This window comes from Bradysia coprophila, unplaced genomic scaffold, assembly GCF_014529535.1.
Source record: "Bradysia coprophila strain Holo2 unplaced genomic scaffold, BU_Bcop_v1 contig_70, whole genome shotgun sequence".
Lineage (NCBI taxonomy): Eukaryota > Metazoa > Arthropoda > Insecta > Diptera > Sciaridae > Bradysia > Bradysia coprophila.
In genome coordinates, this window is record NW_023503941.1 from 4,186,357 (window position 1) to 4,205,879 (window position 19,523).

Here is a 19,523-nt window from a genome sequence, read left to right on the forward strand (position 1 = left end):
ATATGGTTGATGGATCCGAAGGTGCCCGGGAAGAAGTCCCCCCGGACGACTTTAACTTTCAAATGGTCATAACTCGTAAAGTTAAGAGTATTTTTGAAAACAATGTTCTAGCAGGATGTAGATCGTTAAAAACTCTACAAAACTGCCAAAGAAACCGATGGTCCAAAAGGTGTGTCTGTCGAGGTTTTCTAACATCGAAAGTTCGACATTTTCGTTTTTGACTTTTATTTCCTGAGAGACGAATTATTAAGTTTAGCTTTTGGCATGAGGTTGTAGAGGAGGTCGAGTACTACCAGTACACTAGGAATTGTCCCGGTCGGCGATCCATCCGAAACCACTTTTTCAACATTTTTGAATGAACTTTTTAAGTGTACCCACGTCGCCCACGAAGCCAGTGCAGACACTGTAACCGGTGTTGCTGAGTCGAGGTAACCTTGGCCAGTAAGTGCACATAATATTCCATAACAGTAGCTGAACTCTTTTACAAAATATTTGGGAGAAAGTGAAATTTGTGAGAAAAACAACAAATAATCGTTTTAATTAGTTATTTGACCCACGAACAGTAGTAAGAAGTCGATTTCGTTGCAAATACACATTTTTCGATATTTTTACAAAAGGTTTTCAATATAATGTGCTACATCGAGATCCCAAATATTTTGTAAAAGAGTTCAGCTACTGTTATGGAATATTATGTGCACTTACTGGCCAAGGTTACCTCGACTCAGCAACACCGGTTACAGTGTCTGCACTGGCTTCGTGGGCGACGTGGGTACACTTAAAAAGTCCATTCATTAATGTTGAAAAAGTGGTTTCGGATGGATTGCCGACCGGGACAATGCCTAGTGTACTGGTAGTACTCGACCTCCTCTACAACCTCATGCCAAAAGCTTAAGTTAATAATTTGTCTCTCAGGAAATAAAAGTCAAAAACCAAAATGTCGAACTTTCGATGTTAGAAAACCTCGACAGACACACCTTTTGGACCATCGGCTTCTTTGGCAGTTTTGTAGAGTTTTTAACGCTCTACATCCTGCTAGAACATTGTTTTCAAAAATACTCTTAACTTTCCGAGTTATGACCATTTGAAAGTTAAAGTCGTCCGGGGGGACTTCTTCCCGGGCACCTTCGGATCCATCAACCATATGCCTGGAATTAGTTTTCAATGATCTACGTTTTCCGCACACAGGCTATCGCGGCCCTTAAAATTCTAAAAATTCGATACGTCCTATTGATTATCATCTGTTATCGATGATGACTGCAAGAAAAAACAAGCAGGACAGGCTCGATCTTATACAGCAAAAATCATATTCAAAGAAATGAAGTACAAGATTTGAAATCAGTTTCTTGCAAATACTTAGGAAAAATGAAGTAATAGATCCAATAAGAAAACAGCTGCTCTGTTTGTCGTCTGTGAAAGGTTAAAAACGTTTCAAACGTAGTTTTTTGAGATGGAAAGTAAATCGCCGTTTAGCGACGTAAATATTAAGGTAATTCATTGCATTGGATGCTGTGTGATAACTGTCCCTCAGAAATAACTTTTTTCACAGACCGAGATGTAATACCAAATTTTAATTCTTATCTTAATGAGTTTGTCTCGGTAAGAGTGAACTATTGCTGGCAAAGACTTTCGGACTGATCACACACACACAAATATTACGAATTTATTTCGAAATGTTTTTCGTTTTTGTTATTAAACAATCCGGTAGGAACAGCATGGTACTTTTAATTAAGATGAGAGAATTAAAAATTCCATTTTCATTCCATGTTCGTGTTCAATTAAGCATGGTCATCTACTGGTTTCCCAATTTTTGTGACAAAAAAACATATTCGTTGAATTGAGTAAAAAAAAAGAAGGAAAGAAGAAAAGAAACGAAACTTAAAATCAGCCTATCCACCACCAACCAACATATATATCCACATAAGACACTTACATTCAATTTGTTTCAATTGCATGAAATCAAAGTTGTTTTAATAAAATATTATTCCATTCCCACGATTTGTAAATTAAGTCTTTATTGGTTTAAATTGCTTAAATAATACACAGCATATGCATATAAAATACTGAAAAAGCAGTGATAAAATATCCACGCCGGCTCTCTGAAAATTGAAAAAAAATTTTTTAATTTTTTTTAATATTCAAATGTGAAATTGGGTTCAAAAATAATATCACAAACGAGAAACGTAATGTTAAATGGCTCGGTAGAGTGTGGCCCATGCCATGCTGTATTGTACGTTTACGTTCAACATCATTTTTTTGTGTGTGTGTAAAAGTTTAGCATAAATTCCGAGAATGGTATGGGCCTTTGTTCTATTCAGCAGCGGAATGAATTGAAGGGATCGCAAACATTTTCAACTGGGTTATACAGACGCACGCAGACATTAAATTTTGAGTGATTTAAATTAAATTGATTTCGGAGTTTTTATTGTTGTTATCATTTTGGCTCATTTTCGGCTACGTAAATCGTAATATCGATATGGCGGCGCGGTATACTGAACGTATGTGATATGAAATTGAATCCGGAACAAATTTGATTTAGTTTTTCATTATGCAGGTCTGAAAATGTTGAGGAATATTGATCATCTCCGAAGGTAGTTGAAAGAATTGTTGATAAAAAAGTGGGAAAAAAGAGGAGATAACTTCAGAACACCTTGCCCCTCAAATATATAACTCGTCAGTTCCACCTGGAAATTGATAATAACTAGTTGTGAACTCGGATCTATGAGCACCACAGCTGACATGGACAGTAATTGAGCATTGTCAATGTTAACCGTGAGTCCTTACACTTCCATTGGTCCTAGATAACGATTGGTCGGTAAACGCAAGCTCTATCGGTTGCTGATTAATATTATAAACAATAATAATCAGAAGAAGTGGCGCGACTCTAGGGACATCTGCGTCAGTCAAGTAACAATTGATGGCATAACTATGTTCGACCAAGAATCCAATTTAATCCATATCGGAAATCTGTTTCTTATAGGCTTTGGTTCAATACAGAGTTCGGGCTCTATGCTTTGAAGCTTCAGGAGGGATTGATACCTAATTTACAAACATTTGCAAAGGGTTTAATGGTTTAGCAGCTTTTCTTCCTAAAGATTTAAATTCCCATAGAAAATGGTTGACAATCTCGTCAGTAGCTCTTCCGAAGATTCTTCCGAATATATAGCTTTTCCGAAAGGAACTCTCTATCGAGAAGGTAAAACCTCTTCCGATGAACTCTTCTGATGAGTTGAAACTCTTCTGATGAGTTAAAGCTCTTACGAAGAGTTAAGCTCTTCCGAAGAGTTAAAGCTCTTCCGAAGAGTTAAAGCTCTTCCGAAGAGTTAAAGCTCTTCCGAAGAGTTAAAGCTCTTCCGAAGAGTTAAAGCTCTTCCGAAGAGTTAAAGCTCTTCCGAAGAGTTAAAGTTCTACCGATTAGTAGAAGCTCTACCGAGTAGTTAAAGCTCTAAAGGGTAAGTCAAGCTCTACAGAGTAGTTAAAGCTCTTCCGAAGAATAAAAGCTGTTCCAAAGAGTTAAAGCTCTTCCGAAGAGTTAAAGCTTTTCAGAAGAGTTAAGGCACTTCCGAAGAGTTAAAGCTCTTACGAAGAGTTAAAGCTCTTACGAAGAGTTAAAGCTCTTCTGAAGAGTTAAAGCTTTTCCTAAGAGTTAAAGCTGTTCCAAAGAGTTAAAGCTGTTCCAAAGAGTTAAAGCTCTTCAGAAGAGTTAAGACACTTCCGAAGAAGTAAAGCTCTTACGAAGAGTTAAAGCTCTTACGAAGAGTTAAAGCTATTCAGAAGAGTTAAAGCTTTTCCTAAGTTAAGGCACTTCCGAAGAGGTAAAGCTCTTCCGAAGAGTTAAGGCTATTCCGAAGAGTTAAAGCTCTTCCGAAGAGTTAAGGCTCTTCCGAAGAGTTAAAGCTCTACCGATTAGTAGAAGCTCTACCGAGTAGTTAAAGCTCTTCAGAATAGTTAAAGCTGTTCCAAAGAGTTAAAGCTCTTCCGAAGAGTTAAAGCTCTTCCAAAGAGTTAAAGCTCTTCCGAAGAGTTAAGGCTATTCCGAAGAGTTAAGGCTCTTCCGAAGAGTTAAAGCTCTACCGATTAGTGGAAGCTCTACCGAGTAGTTAAAGCTCTTCAGAAGAGTTAAAGCTGTTCCAAAGAGTTAAAGCTCTTCCGAAGAGTTAAAGCTCTTCCGAAGAGTTAAAGCTCTCACGAGTTGTTAAAGTTCTTCCGATCAGTTAAAGCTTTTCCGAAAAGTTAAAGCTCCTCAGAAAAGTTAAAGCTCTTCCAAGGAGTTAAAGCTCTTCCGATGACTTAAAAATCTTGCGAAAACAAAGCTCTTGCAAGAGTTCGAAGGAATTTCACTAAAATCCGAATGATAATTATTTTCATTTGTAACATTGTAATCAAGTTACAAGTAATCCCGAAAGAGCTTCATCTGTGATGAAATAACGCAAATATTTCATTTTTATGTACAACTAAACACCACCATCAATTTTGCATATTGTTCCATTCCGCTGAAGCTAATCGAAAGTCAATAATTGCATTTCAGTGGCCAAAGAAAATTCGATGAACAATAGCCGTGTCCCATTAACACCAAAGCACATAAGTTCAAGAACAAAACTCATTTTAATATCCCGATTCGTCTGCTGATAATGGTTTCTATACGCTCACACACACAGCACTTTTACACAATACAAAATCGACTTTGATCTTTTCGTGAATTATGTGACATGTTCTGAACGAGTCAGTGCTCGAGCCGATATAAAATCTCCAAAGACCATGCATTCACCTTATCACTTGCGTAAAAAATTGTGTAATGCAAAAAACCGCATTTCAATTTGCATATTTTGACGCAAAGAAGTTATCGGAAATCCAGGGTCGGCCTAACCCAAGGTCTAAATGGGTTGAGCCCAGGGCGCTGAGAAGAGAGCAATAGAGAACGTTTTGAAAGGTAAAATTTCGTAATTTTCTCGCTCGCAATCACTCAATTCCTGATTAATGTCAGTAGCCCAGGGTGCTGGAATCGTTAAGCCGGCCCTGCTGAAATCTTTACCAGTTGCACAACAAATGAAGTTAATGACTTCTTGGGCATAATTTTCTTTAGAAAACATTCGCAAATGGATTTCGTTTTCCTTGCCATTCCATATGCACTTGCATACACACACGAACGTATCGCACACCGGCGGTTGTTCGGTTTAGATTTTGACCATGGTACAAAGGGAACAGCAGTACACAATTAAAATGTTCGCTAAAACAGAATTTGAAACAATAAAGTCTGGATGCATACAATGCCATGGCAGCGACCGCGAAAAATCGTACATTTAGATAAAAATGTTAGAATCGAGCAGGTTGCAGTCAATAGAAAATTCCAAAAAGTCGCTGGATGCCGAAAGGATTTTTTTGTTTGTTATCGAAACGAATTTTCCTCAAGAGGCATTCAGTGTTAGCGTGGCCGCTAGCAGGTGATTTAATTTCAAAATATTTTTTCTTCTTTTCATTTTGTTTTGGCGCTGAAATGGTGAACGGTTGAATGATGAGAATTTTAGTTGATTAGCTGTACTCGACGAGTTTAGTTCGTTTGATTTGAGAATGTTAGTGGTGTGTATTAGGGACGGACTTAGAGTCGAAAGATGTTGATGCAAGGAGTTGTGAGAGTTCAATAGAGAATGGATTACAGTGCGTCAAGCCCTTAACTAAGTCAACGAATGCCAAAGCAATTCTAATTTTTGTTAATATCCAATTTACAGCCGATGCAACAAAGGACTTTAAGAAATACCAATCATTCCTGGACTGCAACAACGAGCAATGCATTGCTGAAAATATTCGCGAACATTACCACTGCTACGACATTTGGTGTCGCGGCAAAGTGCTCAGTAAAAAAGAGGAAATCAGCCGGCACTACAAGTGGCACAAAAAGCGCAATGACAGTCTAACGCACGGATTTTTACGCTTTTCGTCCAGTGACGATTGTGCACCGCAATTTCTCAATTGTTCGCATAATCGGAAGCAAACGCATTACCATTGCCTGCAGCCCAATTGTGATAAAGTTTATATTAGCACCAGTGACGTTCAAATGCATTCGAATTACCATCGAAAGGATTCGGCTATTTATCAGGAGGGGTGAGTGTTTTTTGCTGTGTTATTTTTGATTTGGTTGTTCGAAATATTCGCATATTACCTCACGCTCAAAGGGAGGAATACAGCAAAATTTGACGGTTCTAAAAAATTTGGGACAAATTTAACCCTTTTTACGTGACGAAATTCCGTAAATAAGCGTGACGTAATTTGTGAACAGCCCCCAGGATGTAAAAATTTCTCACTCAAATTTCGAATTTTTCGTTTTCAATTCGAAGTGCTCGAAGTGACCGACTGGTTTCCGAATTTTAATTTTTCTTTTGTTACTGTTATCCATAGGTTCCAGCGTTTCCGTGCAACCGAAGAGTGTAATGTGACACATTGTATATTCAAAGGACAGAGCACGACACATTTTCACTGTCGACGAAAGGACTGTAAATACACTTTCAAAAACAAAGCTGACATGGGTGAGTTTAGCTGCTTTAATTCGATCAAATATATCGTTGCATGCCAGAGAGGTCAAGTGTTATTAGAGTATAGGGTAAGCGTGCCAATCATGGGACAAGAAGGAGTCGTAGGGCACCTATTGTTCTCTCATTCATAAAAAAGGTTTAGGTGTCCCACTTCCTAAAATAGGGATTTTTAACGGGGGGATATTCGATGCTTGTCGGCTCTGCCACAGACTTTCATAAACTTTTTGTTTCACTGAAAGCTGCAGTTACTTGTGGTTTTTGCGTCCCATAAAGACAATCCGACCAATGGTTTGGAAGACAGTATGACACTTGGTTACACACTACCCTTCCACGAAAATGATGTGGGTTCGATTCCCTTGTCTGGCAATTCCACAAGGAATTTTTCTACCAATTTGATCGCATTGGTAACGCCCTAATGTTCACTCAAGCTTCATAATTTGGGTATTTGAAGTGTGTTTTAGTGGCTGTAACGACCTAACCCAAATATGATGAATTGTGTGCATTATGTCTAGCCTACATTTAGGCGAGATATCAGTTAGCAACTTTCCTCAGAGGTATTTGCATACTTCGAGGCGTGGAATATGTTTTTGTCGCAAGCACCGCAACGCGAAAAATGGCGAAGTAGGTTCAGTGAACAATCGGTTGAGTAGTTCTAGAGATATGGTAGTCAGTAGTCATACCCTTTAGTAATGTTGTACTCGATTTAATTCGGTTAACAATTGAGCACAAAGATGTTTATGACACTGCATTCTATTGCGAGCGCCTAAGTACAAATTATGGGACCTCTAAGAAATGACAGGACTTTTCGGTCGATTTAGAAATCTTGGAAAAACCAATCAACCAATTTATCTGCTAGCCACTCCCCTTTTCGTCACTCTATCTCAGCGTCTATGATATCATAGTCTTGGGCAAGCAAGCAGAGTCATAAAAATTCGCTGAAAATATGTTTCCTGTTCTCAACGCTATAACAGCAAAGCAAAACAAAAATTTTGTAACGACAAAAGCATGAAATTTGGGTTGACACACTAATTAAGTTTTTCAATTAAAACTAACACAAAAATCCAAGTGTTCAAATTATGTGACCAGTAACTTCCACACATAAAAAAATAAAATAAATAAAAACAAAGAAACGGAGCCTAGTTTATCATCCAACCCATTGGCACCAGAAACATCTACAACATAGGCCATTCCATTCAGTGTGTTAAATAACAACCAAAAATTCCCCATAAAAATAATTAAATCCAAAACGAAAAGACTCCTATCTTGAAGCCACACTGGCTGTGGGGATTGTATCTACACATTGAACCAATTCCATAATTTTTGTTTAAACAAACATAAAAAAAGAAAACGAAAATGAACAAATTCGACGACTAATGCTCTCTCATAATAATGCCATTAAAATACAACAATGTTGTGAACCCACCGAGTATTCATACATAAAACGTATAAGAACTATCCAACGATGGAAGAAGGAAAACAAAAATAAGAAAAAAAAAAATCGAATGAAACACACACGACACAGAGAAACCCATATAAATTATGAAAATATTGTTTATGGAATTGGAGTGAAGTGTTTTGGTTATTTTGTATAGCCAAGCAATTTTAAGTTGAATACAACAAATTTGGTTTTATGATCTGATCTCACACTAGGGTGGTTCAACGGTTGTTCCATTTCAATCAATTTTGTGAGGATGACGATGTTCCAGTCTTCGTTTCGCCATTTCAATGAAATTCGATCATTACCATTCTAGTATTCTAGAAACGGGATACTCTCCGACACTAGTGCCGAAATCGTAATTTTATTGCACTGTTTGATTAACTTTTTTCACATTAGGCTTGTAATAACAGTCTTACATCTAGTAGCTAGGTCTTGAGGATTATACTGACATCCAATTTTGTGATTCGGAACCTCCGCTCAATTACTAAAATTTAGAACTTGTATCGTTTTACAAGACAAAATTTAATGGCCTTAGAGCTCAGAACAGGTCGGTTTGGCTTGACCTGACCTTGTCTTGAAATCATCAGACCTGAAATAACTGCTGTAGCAGTTAGAGGAGCTGTAGCAGTTAGAGGAGCTGCAGCAGTCAGGGGAGTTCCAGCAGTAAGTGAAGTTGCGGCAGTAAGGGGAGTTGCAGCAGTAAGGGGAGTTGCAGCAGTAAGGGAAGTTGCAGCAGCAAGGGGAGTTGCAGCAGTAATGGGAGTTGCAGCGGTAAGGAGAGCTACCAATGACATAATAGTCGAATGTCCTAATAATTATGTCATTGAGAGCTACAGCAGTTAAGGGCGCAGAGAGAATAGAATGACGAGTGCTGGGAAATACCTACTCTCCGTACAAAATGCAAAGTTATCTCGCTCGCGGTAATTTTTTTCCTTCGGAAATTTTGATACCCAGTGCTTTGAAATCGATAAATCGGCCCTGAATGGATGTCGATTGATTTAAAAAAAACTTACGTTACATCACTGCTACTCAGCCAAACTACGTCGACTCTATCACAAATGTGAGTATCCAAAAATCTCGAACAATTCTGAGCCACCCTAACTAGTGACCACATTAAGAGAAATCACTTTTCAGATGAAAAACAAACGAACTTTTTCTAAAATTGATCGTTCCGTTTCTATATAGCACCACTACGACGAATGATTGATACAATTTCTGTTGACTCGAAATTAATTTTTCTGAAATGGAGATAACCGAATCATATTCTCTATACTGTTGTAGTAAGAGAAGTCATTGTTGCTGTTGTTGTTGGTGTTCTTTTTTTCGGTTTAGTTTAAAAGAACGAAAAGACCAATAAAATTCTAAGAGCAGCGAGAAGTGATTTTTGTCAATGGATTTTATTGGAATATTTATTTTTAAAATTAAATCGGACATTATAAACATCCACCGACACTTATAATAAACCAGCAACTTTGTTTGTAAGCCAAAACGTTGTTTAAAAAGTAAAAATAATAAATTTTTGTTCAATTTGACTACATTGTATGGAATCGAAATGATTTGTGACGATGATGATTTTGGATATGGAAATTATCTTGGCACATTATCGAAATAAGATTTTTTGTTCTCTTAATGAGTCGCTTCTTATCGCATCGCCTCAAGTGTTTGTTTAGATCTTTCGTTGTTGTTATTGCGAAGAACAAAGCAGGACATATCCTCAATTTCTCACAGTCGTTGCGATTAAGATGTCGCCTCCACAAAATACACTATCAATTAGTGGAATTTTCGCATACTTTGTAGAAAACATTTTTAGCTGTTCTTGCTACGTGTATCCTGATAACATAGCAAAATTCTCACAGTTGGTCTTGGTGAAATTTAAATCATATTGAAAAGACATCAACAGTTAATGGGCCAACAAACGTCTCAAATTATCCACAAGGTCCGTTGCTATTGTCTCTAGCAGTGGCATTGTGTCCTCCTCTGCCTCTGACTGTACCACTTATCTTAAAACATTTTTTCGGTTTTTTCTCCGTTAATGTCAATAGTTCCTTTTTTGACTACAGCCGAAGGCTGATTTATTGCTAGAAGTGCATTTTGTCAAGTGGATTTTTTGAGCAACAAGCTTCTGTAACATGCTCTCCTTCGGCTTGGATATATGAACTTTATACACTTGTCCAAAAGACATTTACCGAAGCTTGTTACTCAAAAACACACGAGTGAGTTTGCGAGTATCGCAAGGTAGTTTCCCAACTAATGAATTCCGCAGCAACATCCAATGTATTCTGGTCTATTGTCTGCCGAAAGTCGACTATGAGAAAGGGATTCACGTAAAATTAACCGAAAACATTTTTCACGAAATGGAACATTTTCGCAAGGGGCAAATTGCCCTTTAATGGTCAACTTTCGCATGGGGTCGGCAATAAAAAATATTTTCGTAAAGAGTCGCACGAGACAAGTGGACTGAACATATTTACGAAAAACTTTCCTCTGAATGAATGATGAATTGACTTTGTGCGTTTCATTAGGTCATTAGCTACTAAAGTCAATTACTTTAATTTGTTCGTAATTGACTACAACTAAAGAAATTGATAAAAACGTCGAATCAAAAATGGTCTGCCAAACATTCTCGACAATAAAAAACTTGACTTTAAACCCTGACTTTCAGCTGACAAATTCTGCTTCAGAAACTTCCCATTCGATTACAATTTCAACTAAAAATCAACAAAAAAGCCTTGACGAAACAACACCTTGTGATATTCCTCGCTTCTGCTGAATTCAATCAATAGGTCGAGTCTATTTTTAAAAATAAATTTCAAGCGCATAATTTCACGTAATCGAAACAAATCGCCCATTTACTTATCCTCTGCATTTAATATGTGTGCAACGACGAGCATTAAGTGTATCACCCTTCCATTTTCTAAACGATGGTAATCTAAGCCGTTTGGTAAGCAAAAATCCGACTTACATTGTACCATATATCGAGTGAATCGATTCATTTCACAGGAAAAAATAATATTCAAACGAAACAAAACTTGATATTGTCCGGGGCTTGGTCCGGCGTATTTATATTAAATTTTATTAAAAACAAAAAACAACCGAGAATCGAGAAGAACCTCAAATTGAAAAAAAGGCAAAAGAAAAAATATTTTTTTTTCCATTTAATCAAAACAAACGACACAGAAAATAATTATTTTTTCCGTTGATACTTTCAGCTATTGTTACTTTGTGTGTGGTGCACGATATGTGCATGCATAATAACATAATTCTGATTCACTTCTGGAGTCGCGATTATTTAAATTTTTTTTTGTTTTTTGTTGAAATGTGATGCATCTTATCGTTTAACATTTTCTTTGTAACCACTGCACTTAACTCTAAACAAATAACGTTGGATGTACTCGACTGCACCAGTGCCGTAGCCTAGAATCGCGCTATTTTTTTATGGGATAAGTGCACAGAATTGAATCACCTTCAACCTGCTTTCGATGAGTGGGGGCGTGTAGGACTGGTTTCCTAAGTCACAATCACATTTTTGTTCGTAATCAAAACTGTACGCTTTTTGTGAACACCTCAGATTGATGGCCATCCTAATATTACGTAACACTTTATCAGTGTTGCCAGTGTTGCGTATATAAATATGATGACAACACTGAAAAAGTGTTACGTTTGAGCTGTGAATGGTTCGAAATTCAATTCAGCTGCGGTTAGCAGTCTTTCTACAGCATCGAAGTCATTTCTGTTCCGATTTACTAGAGTTATTGCACCAAGTTCTAGTGAATTGCAACTGAAATGAATTTGAATTCATTACCAGACCAATTGACTACGGTATGACTTGAAGAAGCTGTGTCTAATGGCTCGGAATAGATCATTGTCAAATAGCGGTTTATTCTGAAATTTGTGTCAAATCAGTTGTCAAAATAGCTGTCAAATTCATCCAGCTCAAAAAAAATGAAAATTGAAAATATTTTGTTTCTATACAGTGCGATAAGCTGGCTGGAATTGATCTCTCATTTGACATATCAAAAGACATTGACAATAGATCTGTTCCAAGGCCATACGAACTGTCAAGTTATTGTCAAATTTCATCCATAAAGACATAACCTCATCAATAGTAATATGAAAACCGATCTCTATGCATGGAATCATGTTCATTCGGCCAGTAAAAATTAGTGTTTACACTTCATTCTAACAAACATATGATCCACTGTTTCTGATGTGACAGCTGTCAAGCCATATTGTTTTGACAGTCTCATAACTCATTTCTCATTCTCTGATGCGCGTACAACCAAATTTTTACTGATCTCTTAGAGGTCATTCAAAGTACAGTTAATGTCAACGAAATTTATGTCTAAAATTTCATCAGCTGGTTTCAGTCTCACCAGCTGGTTCATACAAGCACACTGCTAATAAGTCTTTTAATAGGTTTAGTCAAACGCCCGCTCACGGTAGTGAGACAACCTTATAAGTAGTGCTTATAAACCACGCAGGGTCAGTGTGCCTGTATGACTGGATCAGGTGGTAAAACAGCTGAAGCAACTTAGACACAAATTTGGTTGACATTAGCTGTACGTCAAGCTAAATCAACGTTTTTCAGAAAATTGTGTGGACTGCTATGTTAGGCAAGATCCGCCAAACGATCGTAAAGTACTTAGTACCTCAGAGGAAGCAATTGCAAGGTGTGGGCTCAAAACGACCCTCAGTAGCCCGTTGACAGCTACCGCTCTGCTCTGTTCTTCCTTTTTCCTCCGCACATCTTTGTTTTCGGATTCTTCTCTTGGTTTTCTATTTGTTTTTCGTTCATTTTTGTTTCGTTTTGTTTATGAATTTCTTTTCATAACTTTGGTGACAAAACTCCATTTGAATGGAAACCGATTTCATTATTGTTTCCATTCTTCTCCAGTGGAAAATAAAACGTTTCATTCATGAGTGGTGCTTGGGTGTATGTGCAATGCGATGATCTTTTGATTTAACTTGTCTGAATGGTGTTTAATGGCCAGCATGTTTTGATGTGTGTCTTTTTACACAAATTGATATTTTGCGTTTCAGTAGAAATTCAGGAGGAAATGGAAACGGACTTCTGGTGTCGTTCTTTCATGTATTAAGTTGGGTCTGTTATTCAAGACATACTGCATAGCAGCGGGTCATTTTAACACTTAGTTTTTGACATTTATTATATGACGTCACCGTTATTTTGTGCACCTGCCAGCTGTAAATATTTCAATTTTTGGCGCACTTTTGGGGAGAATGGTAAATTTCGTAGGGAATTTCGAACAAAAATTATTTTAGTTATTGAGATGGCCTTACACTGCGAGGATTAAAGTATTTGTTACAAAATTTTGTGTGCTAATGATTCGTGTTCTATTTTAGTTGGAAATGGTCCAAAAACCCCATTCTAAAATCCAAATTCTTCTCTAATTTCCAGAAAAACACAAAACCTTTCACATCAAAGACGAGCAGCTTGCACGAGACGGTTTCAAAAAGTTTCTGAAAACCGAAGCCTGTCCCTACGAGAAATGTCGCTTCTCACGCTCCGGCAATCACATACACTGCGTTCGAGAGAATTGCTACTATGTGCTACACTCCAGCGGCCAACTGATCAGTCACAAACGCAAACACGACCGAATGGAATCGGAACAGGCGTACCGTCGTTTTAAGATTGCTCAAAAAATGGCAACATCCAATAACGCTTTATCGGTACCAGGAACCGGCGTCAGCGGAGGCATCGTTTCGCCAGACATTAAATTTCCACTGCTGTCGTCGAAAATCCCGAACGAGTACAAATCGTTGCTGCCGGGTGATTTGTCGGTATCGTTGTGCACCAATAAACTAAGTGGCATTGACGTCAATGCAAAGGATGGTGAAAAGTCGACGCTACCCGTCGACATATTGCAACAGATCCATCACCAACAACAGGTCCATCAACAGAACATGATGCTGCAGATGATGGGACTGGATAGTGCACGAGACAATATCCGTGGCACACCACTCGATAGAATAACAAATTTACCAGGCAGACGGTCAACCGATAGTCTTGAGGAGGGCATACCAAAGTCGATCATTCCGAACGCGGACTTTTTAGATATGAAAACGACCTCATTGGATCACATCGATTACTTGACTCAAACTTATTTCACCGACGTCTGTTCCATGCAAAGTGATTCTGGTACGAGGTCGCCGTTGAATGGACCACAGGATCGGCCATTGAACTTGAAAAGTCCACGGAAAGCCGACGTGCTGGAATGTTTCATGAACATTAACGAGCCACATTTGCATTGTTTGATCAAGGGATGCGAAATGGTCATTTCGAAGAACGGCGGAGACGTGGCCGAGCACATGCGAATGCATGAATTAGCTCGAATGGGCGGGGCTAGTGAAGAAATGCTGCAGATAGCTCCGTCTGTGCAGATCACATCCATTGACGGACTGTTTAATCGAAAGCGAGGACGGCCACCGAAGAACAGGGTGGTGGAAGTGTATAACAATGTAAGAAAGACGACAAATTTCCAACGCTGAAAATTGAGAGCAGCTGAACCATTTGAAGTTCCAGTTGTTTCATTTTCCCTCAGCCCTTTCGACAGAATTTCTAAATTTTACCTACTCTTTCCAACAGATTCAACAGTCACCGCAGGCCATTTTCACCAGTTTTAAACTGGAGAAAAACGACCAATCGCCACTCCACCCAGCTAGTCAATCGAAATCGATCAGCAACGACCATCAAACGGCATCGGAGAAAAGTTTCCGATTTTTTCATCGAATGGAACGATGCGAGACCGTCCAGTGTCCGTACGATAAGATGTTGCACTTCCATTGTGCGGTGAGTGATCGGTGCCATTTCGCCACAAACTATCCGAATGTGATGGACTCGCATGTGGACGAATTTCATTCCAACGGTGCAACCGTTCCCGACGGATACGAGTACTACGATGTGAATTTCGATTGTCAACTGTATCGCTGTTCGTATAGGAAGGTAAGTCGGCACGGAATAAACAATCGGCCGAAACAACATTCTCACCTTTCGTTCCGTTGGTTACAGAATTCCAGCCATTATCACTGCGTGCATTGCCAGGAAACGATAAAGAAGATCATGGACCTTGGTAAGCACGACTGTCGTTCGATGATCAACGCTCAGTCCAACAGTTTCGCACAAAGTGCGGAACTGAAGATGATGCAGAATAACAACAACGAAAATGTGAACGGCAATGCGGGCGTTCATGCAACCGGTTCAACAGCTGCAAATAGTGATTATGACGATGCTGACATGAATGCCGCTGAAATGTCGGGAAATCTGACCGACAGTTGTGGTTCGGAGAAAATGAACGTATCGGAAGGGAAGGTGAGCGGTCAAGCGGAAGACAAAGACAAGGTGTTAGGTAAGTCGAATGGCTCGCATGGCTGTCCTCTCCATGCCTTCGTTTGTGTCGAGTCAGTGCCAATTTTCTGTTCCATTTTCAGTGGTCCGTGCTGCTGGCACATATTTTCCGCAAAATTCAGACAATGAACAGGTGACCACTCCAACGAAACCATCCACATCACCGACCACATCAATAAGTGATATGTCGCCGGAGAGTACATGCACGCGACCGTTTTGTAAGCTAAAGAAGAAGGTGCACGACCACTGCGATCTATGCAATCAGGTAACATCGGAATCACTTCCAATCATAGGCGACACGATTTGACCGTTCCAATTTTGCAGGCCTTCAGCGACGCCATGAAATTGAAAATCCATTACCTGAAGCACCAGTCGTCGAAACTGGGCCACTCATTGGACGCATCGGACAATGCCAAGTCACTGAACAAAGACAACCACTCAACGGGCGAACCGTCGAAACTGGTGAGCCAGGACAGTGAGCCGGAAGATTTGACCAAATCGTCTTCGAATAAATCAACCCCGTCCAATCCATCGAATCCACTGATGGCAAATTTTGCCGACAATTTCTCGTCGCTGCAAAATTTCCATCTCGCTCAACTGGCGTTGTACCAACAGCATCCGTTCTACTATCACCATCTGTATCCGTTGTTGACTGGTCAGGGCGTCCAGCCACTAGCATCCGACATTTTACAACAGCACATTGACCAGCAGAAACTTCAACCATCTACCAGTGCAAAGCAGCTGAGTGCAGCCCAGCAACTGTTGAAATTGGAATCGGCACAAGCCGCTGCATCAATCTATCCGTTCCCTGGCATGCCCACGACAGCTACCAATATGAAGCGAAAACTCGAAGACACACTGCTGAGTCCGACGCATTCCAGTGACGGCACCATATCGTATCTGGCGAAAAAGATGCCGAAGCTCAAGCAGTCCAACTTCAAAATGTTCAAAGACGAACCGATTCCCACCGGTTACCTGAAGTTCCGCTTCAACGAAGACTGCAATTTCGCGAACTGCGGCTACCGGAATCACCAGTCACATTTCCACTGTTGCCGGAACGACTGCTTTTACAGTTTCTGTGATAAGACTCGGTTCGTTCAGCATACGGCCAGACACGAGCGATTGGATAAGTTGATGGGCGACGACTTCAAGCAATACCGGGCGAATATGCGATGCGGTTACGATCAGTGTGCGTACAACAAGAATATGGGTGAGTGAAACGTCGGTCTGGGTCTGTCTTGATGGCAATCTCATTTCAAATTTTTTTTCCCATTCTGACATGTTGCAGGACACAACAACAAGTCGTCCCATTTCCATTGCATGAAATGCAATTTCATCTGCTCGGACACCAACAAAGTGGTGGCCCATCGACGGCAGCACAGTAAACTGGAGTACATTCGGGACGCCGGTTTCCGGAAAGTGGCGAACAACGAACGGTGCACGACTGGTGAATTGGATGCTCAAAGCGGCGAATGCAGTTACAGTATGAAGCAAACGCATTACCACTGTTTACGGTGTAGCAGCAGTGTACTTAGCCGGGCTCAATTAGGGTCGCATCGGCATCGAGTGTGAGTGGTGATGGTGTGGTTAGAATTAGGTGGCCGGTTTGCACTTCGGTTTTTTGCTTTGTCTGATTTTTCTCGGGTCTTCAATGCATTTCTGACGATATTTGACCGATCCCGAGTTCCTGCGTTGTCTCAATCGATATTAGTCTAAGAGAATCGCAAGTCAGTACCGGCAACGGTGATTTTCGTAGCAATACACTAGTGCGGATCGTGAAGCCGTATTAAACGATCAAATGTCTTTAAACTCGTAAGGAATTGACAATCCGGAAAGACCGGACGATGTTCGAGTGTCCTCTGAAAAGAGTTTTCATGTTCAAGAACATCAGAAAGTGGAATGCGGCGTATCTACAACTCCCCAAAGCTCTCAAAGTCGCCTCAACCGTCTGAGTAAGTACAGTACTTTGCGCAGGTTCGAACACAGAGTTACCGAATGTTAAACTAAAGAGCTCAAAACGGAGCGTAGTGCTGGGCATACTGTAAGTCAAATGTTGATAGTTGAAGTCGAGACAACTTGCAACTGTCTCGGCGATTTACAAATTCGATAATGAAGGACAAGCGTGGACTAGAATCGGATTGGACTTGAAACCACATTCAATGAATTTTGACCTGACCTCGACCTGACCTGACCTGACCTGAAACGTGATTTCGGATTTCTAGTCCGACCTGTCAGGTCAGGTTCCAGGATGACCTGAAATTAGTCACGAATTTCCATGAAAATTTCTTAAAATTTCAGGTCAACCTGAACCTGACCTGACAGGTTTAAGAAATTCAGGTTCAGACGAGGTCAGGTTGCTTCAAGGCAAAGATCTGACCCGACCTGAAATTTCCGGTCACACAATTGTTTGACCTCGGTCTACCTTTTCCGAGCTTTCATAGAAGAATTTTTTCGACATTCCGGCCATTCCGGGCGTTCTAAAATTTTGATTTGCATTCGGACGACAATTATGAAATTTGCATCGGGGAATGTGTGGGAAAACTGGGTAAAAGTAGGAAAAAATGAAGTTTTGTTTGCCTTCTCGCCAATAGCTACTGTTGAACTGTTGTGACAACCCAATTTTATTAAAAAAATTAAATATTTGGTTTCGTCTCGTCAATACTTTTCATTTGACATAACACGCTGTTTTGCTCGTCTTCTAGCTAATAACTACTGATCGACCAACTCAAATTTAGATTTTCGGATTTGTCTCTTCAAACTCTTTCATTTGATGTATCGCACCCGATTTTTAAGGTATGTTTCCCGTCGCAAAACAGCGGGAAACAGGCAAATACACCGTCTGTTTTGAGACCCGACATAAGAATAAATGATGAGTTTAACGTTGTTTACCACTGGACACGCAAACCACCTAAATTTCTAGCGTACAAACGGTATCGCGACTCAACTGGAAGTGCTCCAAAACAGCGACAGAAGTTTGGAGTCAAGTTCCCGGAACAGGGTTTTTGTTTGGTTCGTTTGCCTGTTTTTCACTAGTCTTTCAAGCATATCTGTGGATGCTTTCGCTCAACAATGATGTGCCATACATCATATGAAAAGTATTGACGAAACGAAACAAAAATTTTTCCTATTTTCCCGCATCTCTCCGGTCATTTCGGTCATTTTAAAATTCGGATTTGCATTCGAACGACATTTATGAAATTTTTACCGAACCACTTCGCTCAGCTAGCAAAGCTCAACGAAGACAAAGGGTCACATATCACACCAAAACGGTCCTCATATCGATAACGATGGGACTAAACACACAACCTCATTGTGAAAATGTATAAAAAAAACAATTTCAATGAAACCGAATCGGACAAAGATTTTACTTCGATTTCGTTCAAAGTGTAAAACATATCCGCGACGTGTAAGTTAGATTTGTAATGGTAAGGATTTTGTAACTCAATGAATGAAATAGCTGAGATTGACGAATGGAAAGTTGTGTAAAAGACAGAAGAAAGAGGAAAATTTCCATTTGATGAGAGAAAATTATGAATTTTCGTCGAGAGAAAAATAAAATTTAAAAAAATTTGGAAATTGAAAATGCACCCCCGCGTATTTATAGAATTTTGCTCGGTTTTGATTTATCTTTTTGTTTGTTTTGTAATAATTTAATGGAAAAATTATTTTAGCGAGTTAAGTTAAAAAAAAGAAAAAGAAAAAATATTTATTTTGTAGGACGCTAAGTGTGACGAGAGTATAAATAGATGGACCACACACAGCACAATAAATAAATAATTTAAAAAAAAATAAATAAAGAGAAATGACAGAGAGAGAGAGAGAGAGAGAGAAAAATTTATTTTTTAATTTTATCGATAGAAAATAAAGTGAAAATCCAAGTAAATCAATGAAAGACAGAAGTGACAATGTGCCTAACTTTTTAAAACAAAACCCCAGAAAAAGCGAAAAATGTAAAATTTGACCGACAAAAAAAATCGATTTTATTCAAGTCTGTGAATTTGATCGACTTGACTCGATATTTCTTTCATTTTAAAAATAAAAATTTTTTAAATGAAAAACTTCAAAAAAAAATCAAATTTCTTGTGTCATAAAATCCACTTAAAAGACTACCTAAATTTGCCATAAATGTCCCCGCTCCCCCATTTCATTTTCTTGCTACCTTCACAACTAAAATAAAATCAAACCAATCGAAAATTGG

At 39.2% G+C, this 19,523-nt stretch overlaps 1 protein-coding gene across 2 annotated transcripts in view; it reads left to right on the top strand.

Moving 5' to 3' along the window:
• The window catches only part of LOC119083772, a 114,965-nt gene extending 95,709 nt beyond the window's left edge, over window positions 1-19,256 (top strand). For both annotated transcript variants that reach the window (XM_037193556.1, XM_037193557.1), the window contains 8 exons: window positions 5,724-6,096; window positions 6,391-6,518; window positions 13,379-14,439; window positions 14,567-14,923; window positions 14,990-15,326; window positions 15,409-15,590; window positions 15,650-16,535; window positions 16,614-19,256. In XM_037193556.1, the coding sequence (XP_037049451.1) occupies window positions 5,724-6,096; window positions 6,391-6,518; window positions 13,379-14,439; window positions 14,567-14,923; window positions 14,990-15,326; window positions 15,409-15,590; window positions 15,650-16,535; window positions 16,614-16,897 (3,608 nt within the window). In that variant the 3' untranslated portion in view covers window positions 16,898-19,256. The remainder of the gene's footprint in view (window positions 1-5,723; window positions 6,097-6,390; window positions 6,519-13,378; window positions 14,440-14,566; window positions 14,924-14,989; window positions 15,327-15,408; window positions 15,591-15,649; window positions 16,536-16,613) is intronic.
• The last annotated feature ends 267 nt before the right edge of the window (window positions 19,257-19,523 follow it).